The 20,115-nt window shown below is 37.8% G+C and overlaps 2 protein-coding genes across 2 annotated transcripts in view; both read left to right on the top strand.

The window, feature by feature from the left end:
• The window catches only part of LOC101312896, an 84,695-nt gene that overhangs the window by 3,880 nt on the left and 60,700 nt on the right, over positions 1 to 20,115 (top strand). The window contains exons 7-10 of the mRNA XM_004291954.1: positions 137 to 219; positions 466 to 1,030; positions 1,437 to 1,491; positions 19,224 to 20,056. Coding sequence (XP_004292002.1) covers positions 137 to 219; positions 466 to 1,030; positions 1,437 to 1,491; positions 19,224 to 20,056 — 1,536 coding nt within the window. The remainder of the gene's footprint in view (positions 1 to 136; positions 220 to 465; positions 1,031 to 1,436; positions 1,492 to 19,223; positions 20,057 to 20,115) is intronic.
• On the top strand, positions 3,290 to 8,518 carry LOC101308522 (26S proteasome non-ATPase regulatory subunit 14-like). Its single transcript, XM_004289580.1, has 6 exons — positions 3,290 to 3,458; positions 3,533 to 3,710; positions 6,344 to 6,425; positions 6,994 to 7,170; positions 7,255 to 7,422; positions 8,066 to 8,518. Exons 1-6 carry the CDS (start codon positions 3,326 to 3,328, stop codon positions 8,255 to 8,257), a joined length of 930 nt encoding a protein of 309 aa, XP_004289628.1. The 5' UTR covers positions 3,290 to 3,325; the 3' UTR covers positions 8,258 to 8,518.

The following is a 20,115-nucleotide window of genomic DNA, read 5'->3' as shown; positions in this document are numbered from 1 at the left end:
CTCTCTCTCTCTCTCTTTATGGAATATTGTGAATTCAGTATTACATTTTTTTGTCAACTCTAGTTTCCTCTTTCTTTTCTTGTTCCTCTATTTGGGATTCTTCATGTTCTCTTTTTTTTAATTTATTTCTTAACAGTGGCAGCAGAATCTAAAATTCCTGTGTGGTTTGAGCCTGTTTCGGTAGAAAAATCAAGAAGAATCAATTCAGTTGTCAAGTATGTGAGTGTTATGCTCTTGCACCTTTGTTCACATATCTAATATTAGTAATATGTGTGTATATATATACATATATATTAAAGAGATTTCTCATTTCTTATCGTATGTCGTTAGTTGTTAGCCCTTCTGTTTTTGTGTTTGAACTTTGGAACCGGTAGGAGAACTTTGGGAAACCTGAATATCTATATATTCATAGTCTTAATGCTTTTTCCTTCCTTCTGCAACTTAAACCCTGAATTTTCTGTACAGATAAGTTTTGCTTCTCCCAATGAAGATGAACTTGTTGCTATGGCAAATACTTTATCTGGTGGTAATGTGTTCTGTCCTATTGAAAGGGAAAGCAGCCCAAGTAAATGTTCAAAAGGAAAGTTGTTTGATATGCTGAAACCTGCAGTCTGGGTTTTGCTAGAGAACGGCATCAAAATAGTTATTGTGACACTTGGTCCAGATGGAGTGTTCTTATGCTCTAAAGGAGGACCAAGCCTTATGAGAGTTGGTTGTGAGGGAATCAAACCATACAACTCGAATGGAATATTGTTTAAAACTATGACTGCAAGTTGTCCTCCAAAACCATTTTTGAGTCTTCAGGATTCTGAAACAAGCTCATTCCTGTTTGCTGTGCATTTTCCTGCACTTCCGGCATCTGTGGTTAGGCTTACAGGGGCTGGCGATTGTTTGGTTGGGGGTACAATTTCTTCTCTCTGTGCAGGCTTAGATATCGTGCAGAGTGTGGCAGTTGGTATTGCAGCTTCCAAAGCTGCAGTTGAGTCAGAGACCAATGTGCCTTCTGCAATTAATTTGGCTGTCATTGCAGGTTTGCATTTGAAGTTCTATTTTTCAAAAAGAAAGATAAATTTGTACTTGCTGGTAAATTACTGATAAAAAGGAAATAGAACGAGTATGAATATAGATCCCACTTCACTTTATCCCTTATTGTAGTAAATCAAGTTCTCATCAAATCAATGAGATATCCTTTCTTTTAATCCTAATACGACACTTGAGAAGAATGGTAATGTAGTAAATATAGTTCACTAGTCACACAACTTCATGTCTGAATTACATAGTTGAACCAGTCTTAAGTAACCATGATTCAAGGGCATCCAAATATATATTGTTTTATTCGTATGTACTTGGCATTAACACCCACTTTACTCTTATAAGCCGATCTTAAAGGCCTGGTGCTAGATGTACTGATTGTTGTCCGATTATTTCTTATGCAGATGATGCAAAGTCGGTATACTCAGCTGCTGAAGTTGTATTCCATCAATCAATGCTGTGAAACAGTAAAATTGAGGTTTGTCCTTTGTGCCAGTTATTGAACCTCTACATCCACCATTCTAAATGTAAAAGTCTGTCTGAATAACAAAATTGCAAAGAGTTCTTTACTATCATTGAGTTGGAAGATGGCACGTCTAATCGTGGACGTGCTTCCAAATTTGAAGCTCCATGAAAGGCTCTAAGTATTGAGTTTTAAGAATCTTGTACAGAAACTCTAGTGTCGGCCTTTGCGTTTTTGTCTGGAAACTGCTATAGGCAATGAATTTAGCCTTGAACTTCATGTTCTGCAAATCTGTATGAGCATAGAAGAGTGACAAGTGAGCTTGGTGTAATTCTCTTCTAAAACGGTGATGTTAAATCTTTGCAATGATTTAGACCTTAGAACAAGCTTCAAAACCACAAAACCCTAGATATATATAAAAACTGTCAAAAGACTCAAAACCAACAAATAGGCCAATTCCCAAATTACAAAAGATTCCTTTTTTTTTTTTTTTTTTTCTATGGATGTTAACTAAACGCATCTCCTAATCCCTTTATAATAAGGATAACACGCTTCATTAAACACGTCTCCTAATCCCTATAGGATAAGGCTATTACCCGATCCACGTCATCACGCACGTCGCCTATACAAACTCACCTCCTTCCTTCATTCTCGTCACCTTACTCTGAAATTTCAACAAAGCAAACGAAATTCTCCGGCGGTGGAGATCCCAAGAGCACGGAGACATCAACTGCCTTGTATCGAGTGAAGAGGGTCTTCACAACGACACCAGAAACAGAATCAGCCGAAAATTCAGACGACAATGCTTTTATATTCGGCCCCCTTTATCAGAGAAGCAAGGGCTTCATGTCCTCCGAAAAACTGAAGGCTGCTCTGCAGTATCAAACAAATAAAATTGCTGAATGCGGTTTTGAGTTACTCCAGCCTACTGAGGAAATATGTTCGCAGTGCTGCAACTGGGGAGGACGAGCGGTGGAGGCAGACACCAGTTCTAGATATATGATTTTCATTTTTGGTTGGTGTCTTTGTTGTACAATTAGGATTAACTAGTTGGTTCGTGCCGCGTGATCTTGCGGCTTCACCAGTTCACCTGTCTCAACTTTCATGGCTGAGCTTTATTAAAAGCAAAATTTTGTTACCCTCTTCCTAGTTTCATAACAATTCTGTTTAGCCTTTAATGATACCGTGGTTGATACTCTAAAAAAGACAAAAAAAAAAGAATTCTTCGTCTTCATTTCGATCACATCAAGCTCTGTGAGATGACATTTCTTGTAATACTAAAATGATGCTTGAGTCATCTACAGACGGTAATATAGTAAGTCTAGGTCACTCTTAATTAACATGAATGTATGTCTATTTACATAAGTTGACCATATTCGAAGGGCATCCAAATACCTGTATTGGACAGTTGTTGGTGCAGAAAACTTCCAAAAAAGAGGTTTACTCACCAATAACCTCCTGTTGTAGTCTTGGGTATTTAGCATTAGCACATAAGTTGAACCCATATTTGAAGGGCATCGAACTTGTTGTTGTAGTCATACGTATTTTGAAGGTCATACCTTTTTCTTTCTTTGTTTTTTTTCTGTCTGAAAATTGTTAGATTAGAAACAAAAATCCAAATTCTTTTCCCTTTTTTTTTGTCTGAAATTGTTTCCAATCAAGTAACATTATTTACTTGACAAAGCCACATCATGACATCAACGAGTATTTGCTTGAAAACGCCTTAGGTTTTTTTTTTTTTGGAAAAACCCAAGTTTCTATATGTATTTGAAAGCTGTTTAATACGATCTGATAAAAAACACCAAAAGCAAAGGAAAAGTGAAATCAGGTATGGAGAGGCTGCAGAGAATGTTCGCCGGTGCCGGAGGACCTTTGGGCCACCCTCCGCCCGATTCCCCCACCCTGGATTCCTCCGAGCAGGTCTACATCTCCTCCTTGGCCCTCCTCAAGATGCTCAAGCACGGTACTAGTCTTCCCCGTTTAGCTTTTCAACGAAATATGTCGTTAGTGTTTGATTGGATTTGGATGCTTGATTAGGAAGAGCTGGGGTTCCTATGGAGGTCATGGGATTGATGCTGGGAGAGTTTGTGGATGATTACACTGTTAAAGTTGTGGATGTGTTTGCCATGCCGCAGAGTGGAACTGGTGTCAGCGTCGAAGCCGTGGATCATGTCTTCCAGACTAATATGCTTGATATGCTCAAGCAAACTGGCCGGTATGGCTTTTTTCGCATTGATTGATTTGCAGTTTGATATTATTACCCAGTTTTTAAGAGATAGTTACGTGCTTTTGTTGTTTCGATTTTGAGTGTTTGCCCTCTGCCGGTGCTTTTATGTGGTAACTTCAGCACAAGTGTTGCACTTAGATATTTTGGGAAAACACTGTAAAGTTTAATTCTTGTATTATGTGGAACTCTTTTTTGAGTGAGAATGGGGAGTTTCTGTGGAAGATGGGGGTAGATGTGTATCAACTATGGCCTAGAGTGTGTTTTTAAACTTCTATTTGGGCATTCATCTCTTCAGAGTTTAGTTGGAATTGCTGTTTGTTTGTCTTCGTTGTTGTTCTCGTTTTGTCTGTCCATTGAATTGGACCTTCTCCTCAGAAAGTAGAGATTACTCTTTTCAAACCATTCTTTATAATTGAAATTGCTGTTTGTTTGTCTTTGTTATTTTCTCCTTGTCAGTCCATTAGATTCTTTGTCTTCTGTGCTGTATTTTCTTTGGTTTGTGAATGAAGATGATAACCTATTGAAAAATTGTAAGAACACAAGTCTCTGTGCATGCATAGTGTTTGTTTCGTTAATGCATGAAATTTTGTATCTGTTCTTATAGAACTCCAATTAATATGAGTTGACTCATTCTCCAAGAGTGCATTGCTTTCATAGATAGTTTAGCTGCATAGGAAATCCATCTATTTCATTTGGAGGAATGAATGCATATATCCCCAGAGAACTTATTCAGATATATTTCTTCAAAAAGGCTATGCAGGCATGTAGGTTCTTTTCATATTACTGCATGCACAATACTCTGATTAGGGGGAATTAATGCATATTCTAAGACTCCACTGCTTAAGAGGGTTTTTAAATTTAAATTTGATTGAACTTCGTAATTTAATGTGCAAAATAACAAGTAGAACACTTAAAAATGATTTTGTGCAAGTTCATGAATAGTCCAACGAACATTTAAAGTTAGCGTAGTAAACTACATTGCGTCAACATAGAGTTTCGCAAGTTGTCTCTTCACGCACCACCCGGATGATCCTATTATCCTATTCTTCCTTTTCCTCTCCCCGTCTCCCTATGGTACTATCGATGAGGATATTCTTCAATCTATTAGGAGCTTGATACTTCATGTGAAAGTCAGCAGAGGTAGGGGGAAACTTGGGGAACCTCTATGACTGCTTTATATGTTGTTTCGGGTTTAGGGTCACCATAGGCTCTTAGGAAGAGATGTGACAGGTTCTGCATCTGTTGTAGGCTCTTACAGCCTCAATAGCTACTAGCTGCATAAGCTAGCAAACTATTATCATATTGACCTTCCCAAAATCCTAAATAGATTAAGGGTCCTGCGGAACCCTACAATCTATTGCAACTAGATAGGTAGTTTGTTTTGGCGAGTTCGATCCTCAGATGACACCTTATTGAGGCATGGGCTTTATTGTTAGCTACTATGAATCAGGTAGGCATCCAATAGGTTGCTCAATTGGAGGCTCTCTGATTTCATAATATGTCATTTCATCTCCTCTGAATTATTCTTCAACTTTTTGTTTAATTTGGATAGAACCCAGCGGAATACTTGGATTGGCAACATAAACTGCGAAATAGGGTAGCGGTTCTATGTGGTTTTTGTAGAAGAGTACATTAAATTTTGAGACCAGACTTATAAATTGAGCAATATTAGAGGATCTACCTGGGAGAGAGTACTGCAATTATGATGGGACTCAGTAGAGAAACAGGTTTTACTGAATCCAATGAAGGTGGTTTCATTAATCTTTCACAAACTAGCCGTCCCAGGTGGACAGAGAAAAACACGTCTGATGACACATTTTGAAATATTTGGATGTTAGGATTGGTAAATGATTGTTTTTTTTTTTTCCCTTTTTTATCTTTTGGATACCATGTAACTTTGATAAGTTCTGTAAGTGTCATTATTGAATACCAGTTACTTGTATGCACTGCTCGGAAGCTGTGGCGTAGGGAGTTATGGTCGAGAAGTTTGAAAACTTTGTTTTTTACTCATGTTGTAGGCTATGTGTGCAGATAATTTGATTCACCCTTCTACTTGATGAACTTTAGTTCCCAATGGCTTACAACACCCAATTTTAATTTTCTTACTTAACAAATTAGATCTCAGAACCTCTAAAATCATCTAACATAGCAAAATTACTCTAATCAATAACAGGATTTTTTTTAAAACCATCAATGTTCTCTTTTTGTTTGGTGAATGACTCTTTTGATTTGCGGAAGTATTAATCAAGTAATTCCTAGAGAAGTTTCAATGTCTAGTTGCATAGTTTTCGTTTAGCATATACTTAAACAATCGACTCTCTTCAATACTTGTTACTAATATTATTTATACGACTATTCAAAGATTTGCACAAGTGGATAATATATCTAAAAATTTATTAAAGTTTGACCCTCCTTGTCGACATTTCTAGTTATGCCACTGCTTGGAAGTATCAATTTCATTTCATTTCACTTGATAATCAATGATAATTGTTTACTTTCATCTGTATTTTGCAACGTTGTTGATGTTATGACCTTAATCTGCTCTTCTGCCTCATTTAACTTAACATTCTTTTTGCACTCCTGCCTCATTTAAGCTAACATTCTTTTTGTTGGCACTGCAGGCCAGAGATGGTTGTTGGGTGGTACCATTCACATCCTGGATTTGGATGTTGGCTATCTGGTGTAGACATTAATACCCAGCAGGTTGTAACTTTATTCATCTTCTAAGATACAACAGAAGTATATTTTTCTTTTTAATACGACGAATCTGTAAGAATGCATCATTGTTGGTTCACATGATGTTTTTGTCTCTGAACTATTGATTTTTCTTGATGGTATATGTCATACATGATCATGTTGGTTCACATAATGTGTGTGTTATCAATAACTAATATAATTGGTGTTTATAGTTCTTTTGGCTTCAGCCTGTTAGTTCTTTTCACTTCAGCCTATTGTAGTCATCTCCCTTGGCCCCCAAAACATTATGAAGGGCAATTTCAGTTAACTATGAAGCCTTTGATGTATGTATAAAAATTTCCTAATGGTTTCTGCATGGTGTTTATACTTGTGTACAACATTCTTTCGCATGTGTTTGTTACAGAAGATGAAGTCTTTTTTGACTGTTCTTGATGGGTTTAGTGCTCAGCTTCGATTGACTATAATATTTTACCATTGGTTGGTTGATATATCCTGAGAAGAGGGAGCCATGAGTTATCTCACTGCTACCTACTTATTACTTTATACCTTTCTTATACCCTGATATCTTCTGTAGAGCTTTGAAGCTTTGAATCAACGGGCTGTAGCTGTAGTGGTGGATCCAATTCAGAGCGTGAAAGGGAAGGTAGTCATCGATGCATTCCGCCTTATCAACCCACAAACTATGATGCTTGGCCAAGAACCACGGCAGACCACATCCAATCTTGGGCATCTAAATAAGCCATCAATTCAGGTAAAGTTGTTAACAAGCCACATTTGGATCATATTCTCTAAAGCTACAGTTTTTTTTATGTTTTCTGTAATGTCCTCTCTTCAGGCCTTGATCCATGGATTAAATCGTCATTACTACTCCATAGCAATTAATTACAGGAAGAATGAACTCGAGGAGAAAATGTTGCTTAACCTTCACAAGAAGAAATGGACAGATGGGCTGACACTTAAGCGGTTTGACACTCACTCAAAAACAAATGAGCAAACAGTTCAGGTAAGTGAAGGTTGTATGAACCTGAATATAGTTTGGTTTGGCTTTTCAATAGCTAGGTATATTAGTTTGGAATAAATTTACTCTGTTGGCATTGGTTAGTTATTTGCCGAGAATGTTTCCTTGGAAAGGTGAGGAGTAGCTGTCCGCTTATAATCAAAGCAATTTAGGCCCTCCATGGACTTGACAGTTTTTCATAATCATTCTTGTGGGAGAGTGCTCATTAGGAACTGGCTAGGCAGCATATGCAACTATAAGAAGCAATTTTATTGGATGTGCAGGTTGAGACATTGTCACTGTCCAAAAGCTAATTGATGATAGATTAGAAAGAAACCCCTAAATGGGCGACTTAGTGTCTTTTGCGCCGTTGCTTGTCAAACTGATTAATTAAATAAACTGCCAGATTTTACATTTTTAATCATGTTCTTCTCTTCACTAGAATGACAGCAAGCTTTAAATGCTAAATTATCTTGGTTAATGTCTTCGCTAGAATGACTGTTGGAGCATTTCCAGCAAAAAATGCTAGATTATCTTGGTTAATGTGTTCATTAAAATGACTGTTGGAGTATTTCCATTCCAGCAAGCTTTAATGCATAGCAAATTACCTCATCGGTTTCATGATTGTTTCTTCATTTGGGTTTTGTAGGAGATGTTAAATCTAGCTGTTAAATACAACAAGGCAGTGCAGGAGGAGGATGAGCTGCCACCAGAGAAGCTTGCAATTGCAAATGTGGGAAGACAAGATGCCAAGAAGCACCTCGAGGAGCATGTCTCCAACTTGATGTCCTCAAACATTGTCCAGACCTTGGGCACGATGCTTGATACTGTGGTGTTCTAAAATTTAGTAAGCTAGTTTGCATAACCGAACCTACAGTACCAAATCGTTTTTATATTGTTTAAACAGTATGGAGATGTAAGGCTAGTTTTAGCCAAATTGGTATGTGCATGAAATTACACCTTCCTGCTGGTTTTATTCACTTCACTTGAAGTTTGTATTCTCAGTTTGTTTGCTATTGTTACAGTTGGTTTAGGGAGCATCTGTAACGATGCAAGTGTTGCTGCGAAATTGGATTAGTAAAATGCTGAGTTCTCATTTTCCATATACTTCCATAATGGCTGAATTTGTTGAACCTCCATAAAGGCCGAAAGGTGTTATCTCTAGACTCTAGAGGTTATGTCACAATTGCCAGGGGTTGCAAGCAGAATGTAGGCCGTAGGTTTCTTCATGTAGAGATGTGAAGTTTATAACACGGTGAATTTTCATGCCAAAGTCTCCGCTGTAAAAAAGCCTGGAGCAACATTGTGGGAGTTAATAGGGCATTAAATTTTTCTAAGTTTTTCATACAACAGATATTTATGGAAGAATTATTGTGTCTAAACTTTTCAAAGCCAATTTGAGGGGTGAAGGGAAATTTGCCGCCTGTCACAAATTTTGGGAGTTTTGACATAGCACTAGGTCTTTTTTTTTTTTTCTTTTCAGAACGTTTTGAAATGTTGTACAAATTTTTAAAACTTGCACCATGTATTCCCTAGTATAAAGATCGACATACTTATACAACAAAAATAAATCAACTATTGTGTGATTTGTAAAACACATGTTTTCAAAAGACAAACCTAATGGAGGCAAACTTCCCGCTTTCAAAGAATGATTTTGAACTATTGGAGCCAAAACGATTTTGGCATAGCACTAGGTTTTCCAATCACATAACAAAACGTTTCAAACAGTTGTATAAAGTTTCTAAACGTACACTAGGTATGCTCTGGTACAAATTTTAACATGCTCAGACCAAAGAAGAAAAAATCGATATTTTCGTCGAAATATTATCAAAACTATCGTTTTTTTAACACACCGAAATTTTTTTCTCACCCCAAAAATTTTGGTCTGAAACTATCGATATTTCATGATATATCGCGATATTTTCGATATCTGGCCGAAACTGTTGAAATCACCCAGAAAAACAGCAATAACAATGGCTACTGTTCTACACCTTCCAACTAAAACAATACCTTCCGAGTTCCGATCATCCAACTTCTCAAATTCTCAACACTGTAATCCAATATATCAAACAACCAAAATCAAAAGTGAACCACATACTGCTGCTGCAAACACCAAACAGTGACCTGATATGAACGGCAAACCCAAAATCATCAACTCCTCCAATTCCCGAATTCAAGCATCTGCAATCACTCACACCAATTCAATATACTAATGAGGCCGGAAACCAACTCCCAAAACCACCGCCGTCGCCGCCGTGCACAGCGGCACGTACGGCAGTCCTCCACTGCCTAAAACCCAACTTCCTCCAAACCTCAACCAATCTCGAATTCAAGCAAACAGGTAGAGCTCCACGAGTAGATGAAGATTGATACCTGAGTCGAACACAACTTCGCCGGAAAACACCGAACCCTCACCGGAAAAACTCAGAAGCTTCTCTCCTTCGATTCTCCCTCATCTGACCTCGTCTGGACAAGCTAAAGCCCCAGGGACGTCGAGGATGAGGACACGAAGCTATCCACACCGGTGAGATACCACGAATTGGCCGGAATCGTAAACTCGCCGGCGAACCCAGCCTCTCCTTCTTCTGCTCGAATCTCCTTGACCGAAGCTCCTTTGACAAAATAGAGACCTCAGGGAGGATGGGGAGGACGAGATGAAGCCGTCACCACCCGCCTTGCTCCTCGCCGTTGCCGGAGGACAGAGAACCATCCGGGTCGATCCGTCGTTAGCGAGAGGCTGGAGACGGAGTCGGGGTCGGTTTGAACTGATCTGATCCCATTCTCTCTTCCTCTATATAAAAACCATCCAACGGCTGAGATTCAACCGACATATTTCTATTTTTAATTAAATTTTTAGATAATACCAACTTCCAATAATTATTAAAAATAGCTCTGATGTCCAAACGATCCTCTGAAAAATCCTACGAACTCGTAACGATGTCTAGGTTAATCCTATGAGCTCGAAAAACAAAATTTGACTAACCGAAAATTTAAATAATTTTCAAAAACCACAAAAAATAATAGAAAACCTGCACCATGTATTAAAATAGCTCGTAAATACGTAGAATACCTCTATATAAAAATAGCTCGTAAATAATTTTCATTTTAAAAATAGAAAACTGAAATTCCAGGATGTTACAAATTTCTCCAACGTAGAAATTTTCCCGAATTAATCAACTTACAACAAGTCAAAAATATCTCAAGGAACCTTTGAAACTATAAATCCATTACGAATATGGTAAAACTCTTATCAACACCATGCAAGTGAAAATTTTGTATCTCATAGGTATTCTATGTGGTTTTAAAGTACTCATGTAATTCTATGTGAAATGTATTATATGTATATAAGGCGTGATGACCTAGCATCCCTTTGAGTTTCCAGCCATTAAAAAAAGAAAAGAAAAGATGTTTAAAATACACTTTTAAGAATTATTAACGATTCAGCACTAACCTTTTCAACTTAACTTACTACAACTCCCTATAGATCAATGTTTATTCAAGGTTTTCATTTCAAATATAGTACATAATATAGAAAACAAACATCTCTTAAAGTTTGGTTTAAAATTTCCTTGTTTTTCTTCAAATTTCAGTCAATTTTCTCATTTTTTACTGCAATCGATATTTTCCCGAAATTTCTGTCAAAATTTTCATATTTTAGAGAGACGAAATTTCCGTGATCACCGAATTTTCTTCCTTGGCTCAGACAACAAAAAAAAAACAACTGTTGTGCGATTTGTAGCACACATGTTTTCAAAAGCCAAACTCAATAGAAGGAAACTTCCCTTTTAAGGGGATGAATTGAGTCATTGGAGCCATAATGAATTTGGCACAAGCATTTGGGCAATGACATAAGAATTCACACAACAGAACTTATATATCTATTGTACAAGTATTTTTCTCTTACACTAGGTATTACCTAGTAGAAATTATAACATCATACAACAAAATAATATATAACACATTGTTGTCCAAACAGGTTGCACCTTGCATAATTTTGAGTTCGGTGATGAGGGGAATTCTGCAGCCAAATTTTCCATAAATCATACAGCAAAAAATGTGTACCAATGTTGTGGGACAAACTCTGGAATTTTTTTTTTCAATTTTGTATCATCATACAACAGAAACACATATATAACTATACGTTGTATAAGATAGTACACGAACTCACGCAACGGTCTAATCTTGAACAGTTGTGTGATATGTGTTGTGTGATTACATTTTTCTAGTAGAGATATCAATCTAATTAAACAACACAACTAATCTAATCATTTCATGACATCATTATCATCATCATCATAAATTGGTACAAAATTAAAATAATCATATGAACAATATCAGTACGAATAAACAAACTCAACAAAATCATCACACTCTCTAACAAAGAGTACAATCTCAAAATGTCATTATTATAACAGTTGTCTCAAATCGATAGACCATTAATATAAAACTCTAAATGGCCTCTCTCGATGTTGCAGATGTAGCATGTTATAGTTATTAGAATTCATATTCAAACAGTGAAATAGCAAGTCTACTTACTTTATTTTAAGAGTCCCAAATCAAAAAACCCCACACACATGTCCTGCTAGATCATCTCTGCTCAGAAACTTGCTCAAAAATTTCCTAGTAGCCTTGTCATCTAGCCGATATTGAATTTTGTTGGCAACCGCTTTGACGTACAATTGGTCCCATCTTGCACTTACACATTGTTTTTTCTTCCTTATTTGATTTAATTTGTGGTTTTGTTTCAGTCCCTTTGTGCTGCTAGAAATAGGTTGGAAACTACTAGTTCTCTCTCTCTCTCTCTCTCTCTCTCTCTCTCACACACACACACATACACACCTCTATTTATACATGCATGGCCTCGTTGACAAGAAAATTGTAAATGTTAAATACTTACATCGCTTTTTATTTCTAATTGAGTGAATCTCAAACAAATTCATCTAATTTACAAAAAATGATGCAACTATGGTTTAATTGTCACACAATTACAAATTGGTATAATGTTATTCCAACTTCTTTTTCTTCTCATCTAAATGAGTTTGTTTTTGAAATTGTCTGATAAATAATGTACTAAAATAAGCACAATTTAATTGATTACCGATCCAGGTGTAACATTTGGTTACTTAAATATGTGCAGGTCACATGGGGAATTTGGTGAACAACTATTTAGCTCACATGAGGAATTCGTTGAACAACAATGTAGGTCACATGAGATATTTAGTGAACAACATAACGAGTAAATTCCAGACATCTATCAGTGTATAATATATCACTTCTTCGGATTTTCTGGAATGGTTTAGCTTCTTTTTAGAAATTAAATGAACCCATATTGTCCTTGTTCCAAAAACCACAAATCTGGAGAAATCTACACATTTTCGCCCAATTAGTCTCTGTAATAACCCTTACAGAATCTTCTTCAAAGTCCTAGCGAATATTTTGAATGTTATGCGCCCTAATATTATCTCAGAAAATTAGAATGCTTTTGTCTCGGATCAACAAATCCAAGACAACATTCTTCTTTCTTGGGGGATTGGGACAAAAAACTTTTGGTGACTGGCACAATCATCTTTTTTGCACCTTTTGTTCTCTCAGTGCTTGTTTTATACATAATACTATTGGAGATATAACTTTAGAAAGTTCAAATTGAAGTATTTGGTTCATGAACTTTCACATAAATAAAATTGATAGCTACCAATAATTTTCATGATATGCGTTTCAATTCTTAATTTATGTTGTTACATGTTCTTAAACTGATTTCTCTACTCTCTTTCTCACACTCCCACTTATGTTGTTCTGTTTCCCCTATGCAGTATGCAGTCTTCTCGAAGCAAAAAAGTTTTTTTTTGTGGCTGAAAAGTCTCTATCCATAAGATTGAAATCCAATTCCACTTTTTACTACCGAATGTTCATTCCATATGATAAGTGTGTCATTCCACTTTTTCCATATGAAGGGCATATGCGCGCAAAGAGCGGTATGATAGAATCAGAAAAATCTGGGTTTTGAGGAAGTTCAGAGTAAAATCCAAAGAGGTAAAAGAAGCCAAATCAATCCATAAACAATCTGGGTCTTAGGGTACTAGAAAATAGAATTAATCTAGAAATCTACCCACACCCAAATTGAGTATGGGACCAACTATGTAAACAATTCATAAACAAAATCAAAGAAATCAATCACATTATCAACCATCAACAATTTAACCATAAAAGTATCTAAACAACCTATCATATAAAAAACAATATGCAACTCTAAAAGAGGGAGTGGTGCTAAGTTTACGCATTCACAAAGAAACCGAATCAAATCCACAGAGACTTACAAATTTTTATTACAAACAAATGGGATGAAAACCGATCAAAGCAAACCACTCATTGATCATCTCTTTGTCATATCATGATTTACAATAGCAACCCCAGACCTACTACGCTAGCTTCTTCCTGTACTCCTTGCTTATGAACTTTCTTGTTGCATGATCATCGGTCCTAGACCTCACATTCTTTGGGAAAACCGTCACCTTGAAACCCAAGATAGTTTTGTTGTGGGAGTAGCATTTTATAACACAAGATAACTTTCTCACTTACATGAATTTGTCTACACCCTTAAGTTATCGATTTATGTCTCAATCTTCAATTGACCTGACATCACATTCTAGTGTGAAGCACGTAGCTGGGCAATATTCATCGATTAATTAACACAAATTGGATTACAACAAAACTAAACAAATAGTTGTATTAGAGTTTAGTACTATTTGGTCTATTGGTATTAGTCTCTCCTTGTAAGTGGGAGGTCAATAGACTCGTTGTTGTATCTAAGTTATTTATTTGATAAAAAAAAGAAAAAGAAGTTGTATTAGAAGATTTTCCTTGGTCTGTAACATGTAACAGTGAGTTCAGTTATTTGTAAGTTTTGTACTTTCTCTCTTCTGTGACAAGGTTTTGGCTTGATCCTCCTTGTCTGTACTTCTTTTGATTTATCAATAAACTTTTGGGTAAGAGCGAAGAGTTAACTCTTACACCGCTTAACCAAAAAAAAAAAATTAATGTAACCGAAAAAAACCCCCCGCTAACTTGGAACTCACGAAATCATGTTAGAAACTGCTTAACAAATATGTCATGATATCTATAAAAGTTGCCAGCTCTATGAGCCTGCAAATTAGTTGTTCAGCCTCCTCTTCTTCTTCCACTCATTCGTGGACATATGATGTGTTTTTGAGCTTTGGAGGAACAGACCATTTGCATAGCAATTTGGTTTAAAAGGGAATTAAAACTTTCATAGATGACGAGCTCACCAGAGGAGAAGAAATATCATCAGCCCTTTTTAAAGCCATTGAAGGGTCGATGATTTCTATCATTGTGTTTTCTGCAAATTACGCATCTTCAAAGTTATGCTTGGATGAACTCGTTAAGATCCTTGAATGCAAAGACTAAAAAAAACAGATGGTTCGACCAATCTTTTACAAAGTGGTTCCCTCACATGTGAGAAACCAAAATGGTAGTTTTGGTGATGCACTTGCCGATCATGAAGGCCATTTCATAGGTAACATGGAGAAAATAACAAGATGGAGGGTGGCTCTTTCAGAAGCAGAGAATTTGGGAAGGTGGACTTTTTAGGACGTACGGGTATATCCAATTTTATTATTACTTTCAGTTATTTCTTTGTTTTTATTTTTTATTTTTTTCGATGTTTTTCTTTGTTTTGATTGTATTGCATCCCTCTTCAAATCGATAATTATCGTAATAGAATTCAGAATTATTAATCTTCAATTCTTCATCTCAATCTATATTATATATTTTACCACATCAAACATGAGTCCGCCAACGCTAACCTCAAGAAGAATTTTGCCTCATTTCACAACGTTGTTCAAAATTAATAGACCCAGTTTTGGGTCGGTTCTCCATTTTTTTTTTTTGAGAAAAGAAACAGTTTATATAATAACAACCAACTTTACAACCAGAGTCAGCATGTATGAATCGAAAATTATACCAAAGTTACCAACGTTTCTCCATTATGTTCACTAAAAACCAAAAATATACGTAGTCCTCTGTGAAAATATAATATCTTAAAAAGAAACATTCATAGCAATTAAATTTCAATTTCTTCTTATCTTGAAAAAGCGAGAGTCGCTGCTCCGAGGTTTTAGCCGCCTAGGGTTTCGACTTTCTGGTTTTCGCCGTCGGCATCAAAGAGAAGCTTGCTTCTCAGGCATCATGAACGTCCTCGCGTGGAATTGCCAGGGGATAGTAAACAGGGAAACTCGTCATGCTTTGAAATTGTTGGTTCAACAACATCAAGTGCATATGATTTTTCTGTCGGAGACGCACTGCAGTGCAGTACAACACAATTCACTCAAGAAAGCAATTGGCTTGCCAAATATGATCCAAGTGGAGCGGGAGGAGAGATTTGGAGGTCTAGTTCTGTTGTGGGACGAGACGAGGCATGTCTCGTTGCGGTCTACGCAATACTTCTTCATCGATGTTGATGTGGTGAGCAAGGAAGGTATCCATTGGCGGTTCACCGGATTCTATGGTCATCCGGACACAGGCCAGCGCCATATAACATGGGATCTTCTGCGCTCCATAAAAGGTAGGGTTGCGAAGAAGTGGTTGGTCGCCGGTGACTTTAACGAAATTCTCCAGTTGAGTGAAAAATCGGGAGGACGTCTTTGAGATATCGATCAGATGGTTGCTTTCCGGCAAACCCTGTCAGACTGCAATCTAGAGGATATGGGGGCAGCGGGAGGTAATTATACATGGAGTAACAGTAGTACGAAGGAGAGGTTAGATCGGGGTGTTTGCTCGCCGGAGTGGTTGGCAGCCTTTGGTTTCTCCAATGTGATTAATCTTCCTCCAAGTCGATCGGATCATGTTCCTCTGTTGATTGTGATCCGTAGAGATAAACCGGTTCGTGTACAAGGGAGGAGGCCTTATCGCTTTGAGGAAGCATGGTGTAGTCATGCGCAGTTTGAACAGGTTCTGTCTTCAGCCTAAAATACACCTCAGGTGGGGAGCCCTATGGTTCAAGTTTGCAGGAAGATTAGAGACTCGGGTAAGCAGCTCCTACAATGGGATAGAAATGTGTTTAAGGAACGTCGAAACCAACTGGAGGCAGCACGGGTTGAACTTGACCTTCTTTTGCAGAAGCCTTTTGACCCGGTTGATATTGAAAAACAAAGACTCTCCCGTCAATTGAATGAGTTGATGTGTCACACCCCAAATTTCGGATAAATAAAAATCCAAATTTAAGGCATGATAACAAAAATAAAAAGAGTCATATAATAAAATTCAACGTTTACATAACTTGAGAAGTCAAGTAAAGGTCACGCTCAAAAGAGCTCACTACAATTTGACAAACAATAACAAAATGATTAACTCCTAACAAACAGCTTCTAGACCTCTACGTCTCAGTCTTGAACTTCCTCACCTGCAAAATCAACCTCTGCACCATGGAATGGTGCACCGGGTTGTAAACAACAAACTCGGTAAGCTTTAAAAGCTCGTATGAGTAAATCTATAACAACAGACTCAACCCAACAACACATAAGGTAAAACCAAGAGTTCATGCATTAAAAACAAATTCAGGAAAACACTTCCAAGCAAGAGAAATAAAAAGATGAAATTAAGAAAACACAACAATTCACAATCACTCAAAATCATAAATGAAATCCGACAAAAATTATAATTCAGGAATTCCATTAAAATCACACGATTAAAATTTGAGAATCCCCTGCGGATAAGCATAGTTTAGGAGATACTCAAAGCGAAGAATTTAAATAAGAACACCACACAATCATTTCTCAACCCTTACTTATGGGTTCAACAACGCATAGTCATCCCCCATAAGTAACTAAACAAACACGTACTCATGGGTTCGTCAACACATAGTCATCCCCCATAAGTACCGACAGACTAGAGCTCTATACTGACCGTTACTAATCACCCGGGCAAGGCTTGGTTCCCGGTCCACCACGAAGGCTCCTAATCTAATACACACAATCACCACTAAGGCACACATCCACAACTAATGCACAAAATCACCACTAAGGTATACATCCACAACTAATGCAAAAAATCATCACTAAGGCATACATTAACAACAAAGACCCACAATTACCTCTAAGACACCAATCCACAACGAAAGCACACAATCACCACAGTGAATCACATCCAATTATAACCCATGATCAGAAGTCCTTTTGAAAGATTTTATTTTTATCAGAAAACATATTTTCACTTACCCATGAGCCGTTGACGATCAAACTCATTTATATTTAAAAACAAAAATCATTTTCCTTCAAGGACAACTTCACAATTAGCAATAATAATCTATAAAATAAACTCGGTTCCTTTATGAACCCATGTGAGATTTACTCACAATTATAAAATATCATCATCATCAAAATTATTATCATCAACATCATCATCATACTCATCAACAAAATCATCATCATTAAAATCATTATCAAAATCAAAATAACTAGGTCACAAAGTGGACCTTAGTGAGATTTTTTTACTCACCTTAAACAAAAACTCCTGCTGCGTCTTCTCTTAGCAAAAGGTAAGATGCGAACACGTATCGTCAACCACCTAGAATAGAATCTCCACTTAGTAACAAACAAAAACAACATAAACCGACTCGAACCAAAACTCAAGTCCTAACCCACAAACTTGTCACTCGAGACAAAACTTCTCCCTATACCTCAAAAAGGTCGCCTAAACATCCTACACAACTTATAAAACCACAAACCAGATTTCTAAAAATCAGATATACTCAAAAATGGAAACCGAACGAAACCTAGCATTCAAGAGGGAAACCTTAGCATGCATCATCGGTAACCAAAACCTACAAACCACATATCAACATGATCGTATCAACGAGTACTACCTAACCAACAACACAAACACCACAACCACCTACGGACGCGCCGCTACGCGCTGGCCCTAGCGACTGCGCGTGGGCCCCACGCGCCACCCCACTAACCTTCGAAAACTGACAAACTTCCAACACCAAAAGTATAGCTCAGAGAAAGGAGAGCAACTTCCATACCTGAGGTCGAAACCAAAACGGCCGGGAAGTCACCGGAAACTCGCCGGGAATGTCGAATTCCACCACCACCACTCTACACCGAGAGTCTAGCTTCAAGACCACTAGAAGTCAAACCAGGACGTCAAGGACCTTCTATCCTGACCAGTCTCCCGCCTTGTCGCCGCCGTCGGAGGTCTGAAACCCGAGCTTCCGAGCTTCGGGTCACCGATTCGGGGTTGAAACGGCGCAAGTCACCACCACAGGGCAGCTCGGACGCAGGAGAGGAAGAGAACCCGACCGGTGCCGTCGTCTGGGTCGGCCGGAGTTGGCCGGAAAAGTCGGGTCGGGTCGGCTGGAAAACTCAGATACCCAAGGTGAGGCACGGGAGAGAAAGAGAAGAGGGAAGAAATGGTTCCGGAAAAAATGAAAAGAAGCCTGCACTTTTCTTAGTTATATTAAAAATTCCCGAAAACCACGAACTTCTGCTGACCATAACTTCCACATACGAAGTCCGTTTTACGCGTGCCACGTGTCTACGAACTCATATCGTCGTGCTCTACAACTTCCGTGAAGGAAGTTTCTCGAGAAACCCAACAAATTAAAAAGTCAACTCTTGACCCTTCGAAACTATAAAACCGTTTTCGGGTAAAAACGCGTCCAAACACTTCCGCTCTTTCTTCGAACCTCCAAAGCACACTAAATTCTAACTCAAAAACTCCCAAATAATATTAGAAACTAATATCAAATTTTCGGGGTATTACATGATGACAATTGATGAGACCTATTGCAGGCAGCGATCTCGAGCTATTTGGCTCAAGGAAGGGGACCGAAATTCCAAAATTTTTCATAAGAAAGCTTCGAATAGAAAAAAGAGAAACCGGATAAAAGGCTTTAGGGATGAGCATGGTGTTTGGCAAGAGAATCCGGAAGGGATTGAAGGGGTTGTCATCCAATACTTTCACAAGTTATTCTCTCGGCAGGAACCAAACATTTTGGCACAGGAGATGGTTTTGCAGGCAATTCACCCAAGGGTTATGCCAGAGATGAATCAGATATTGCTTAATCCGTATTCGACTGAGGAAGTGAAGTTTGCCTTGTTTCAGATGCACCCGTCGAAAGCCCCTGGCCCGGATGGTATGTCCCCTTTTTTCTTTCAGAAGTATTGGGACCTTGTTGGTACAGAAGTTAGTCATGCAGTGATTTCTTTCCTTACTACAAAAGAAATGCCTCATGATTTAAACTTCACCCATGTGGTTCTCATTCCTAAAGTGAAGGAGGTTCAGGATATGTCTCAATTATGCCCCATTGCATTGTGTAACGTCATATACAAGATTGCATCGAAAGTTCTAGCTAATCGTCTGAAACAATTCCTTCTTGAGATTATCTCACCTCAGCAAAGTGCCTTTGTTCTTGATCGATTAATATCTGACAATACCTTAGTGGCGTCAGAACTAGCTCATTATATGCATGTTCTGAGGAGGGGACAAGAGGGTTTCATGGCTCTGAAGCTGGACATCAGTAAAGCCTATGATCGTTTAGACTGGGATTTTTTTGGTGAAAATAATGACCAAGATGGGTTTTGCCTCTCAATGGGTGGAGTTGATCCAATGCTGCTTGTCCACAGTGCGTTATTCTTTTTTGATCAATGGTATGCCCAGAGGTTATGTGACGCCGAATCGTGG

This window comes from Fragaria vesca, linkage group LG2, assembly GCF_000184155.1.
Source record: "Fragaria vesca subsp. vesca linkage group LG2, FraVesHawaii_1.0, whole genome shotgun sequence".
Lineage (NCBI taxonomy): Eukaryota > Viridiplantae > Streptophyta > Magnoliopsida > Rosales > Rosaceae > Fragaria > Fragaria vesca.
This window is presented reverse-complemented; position numbering and strand designations above follow the sequence as displayed.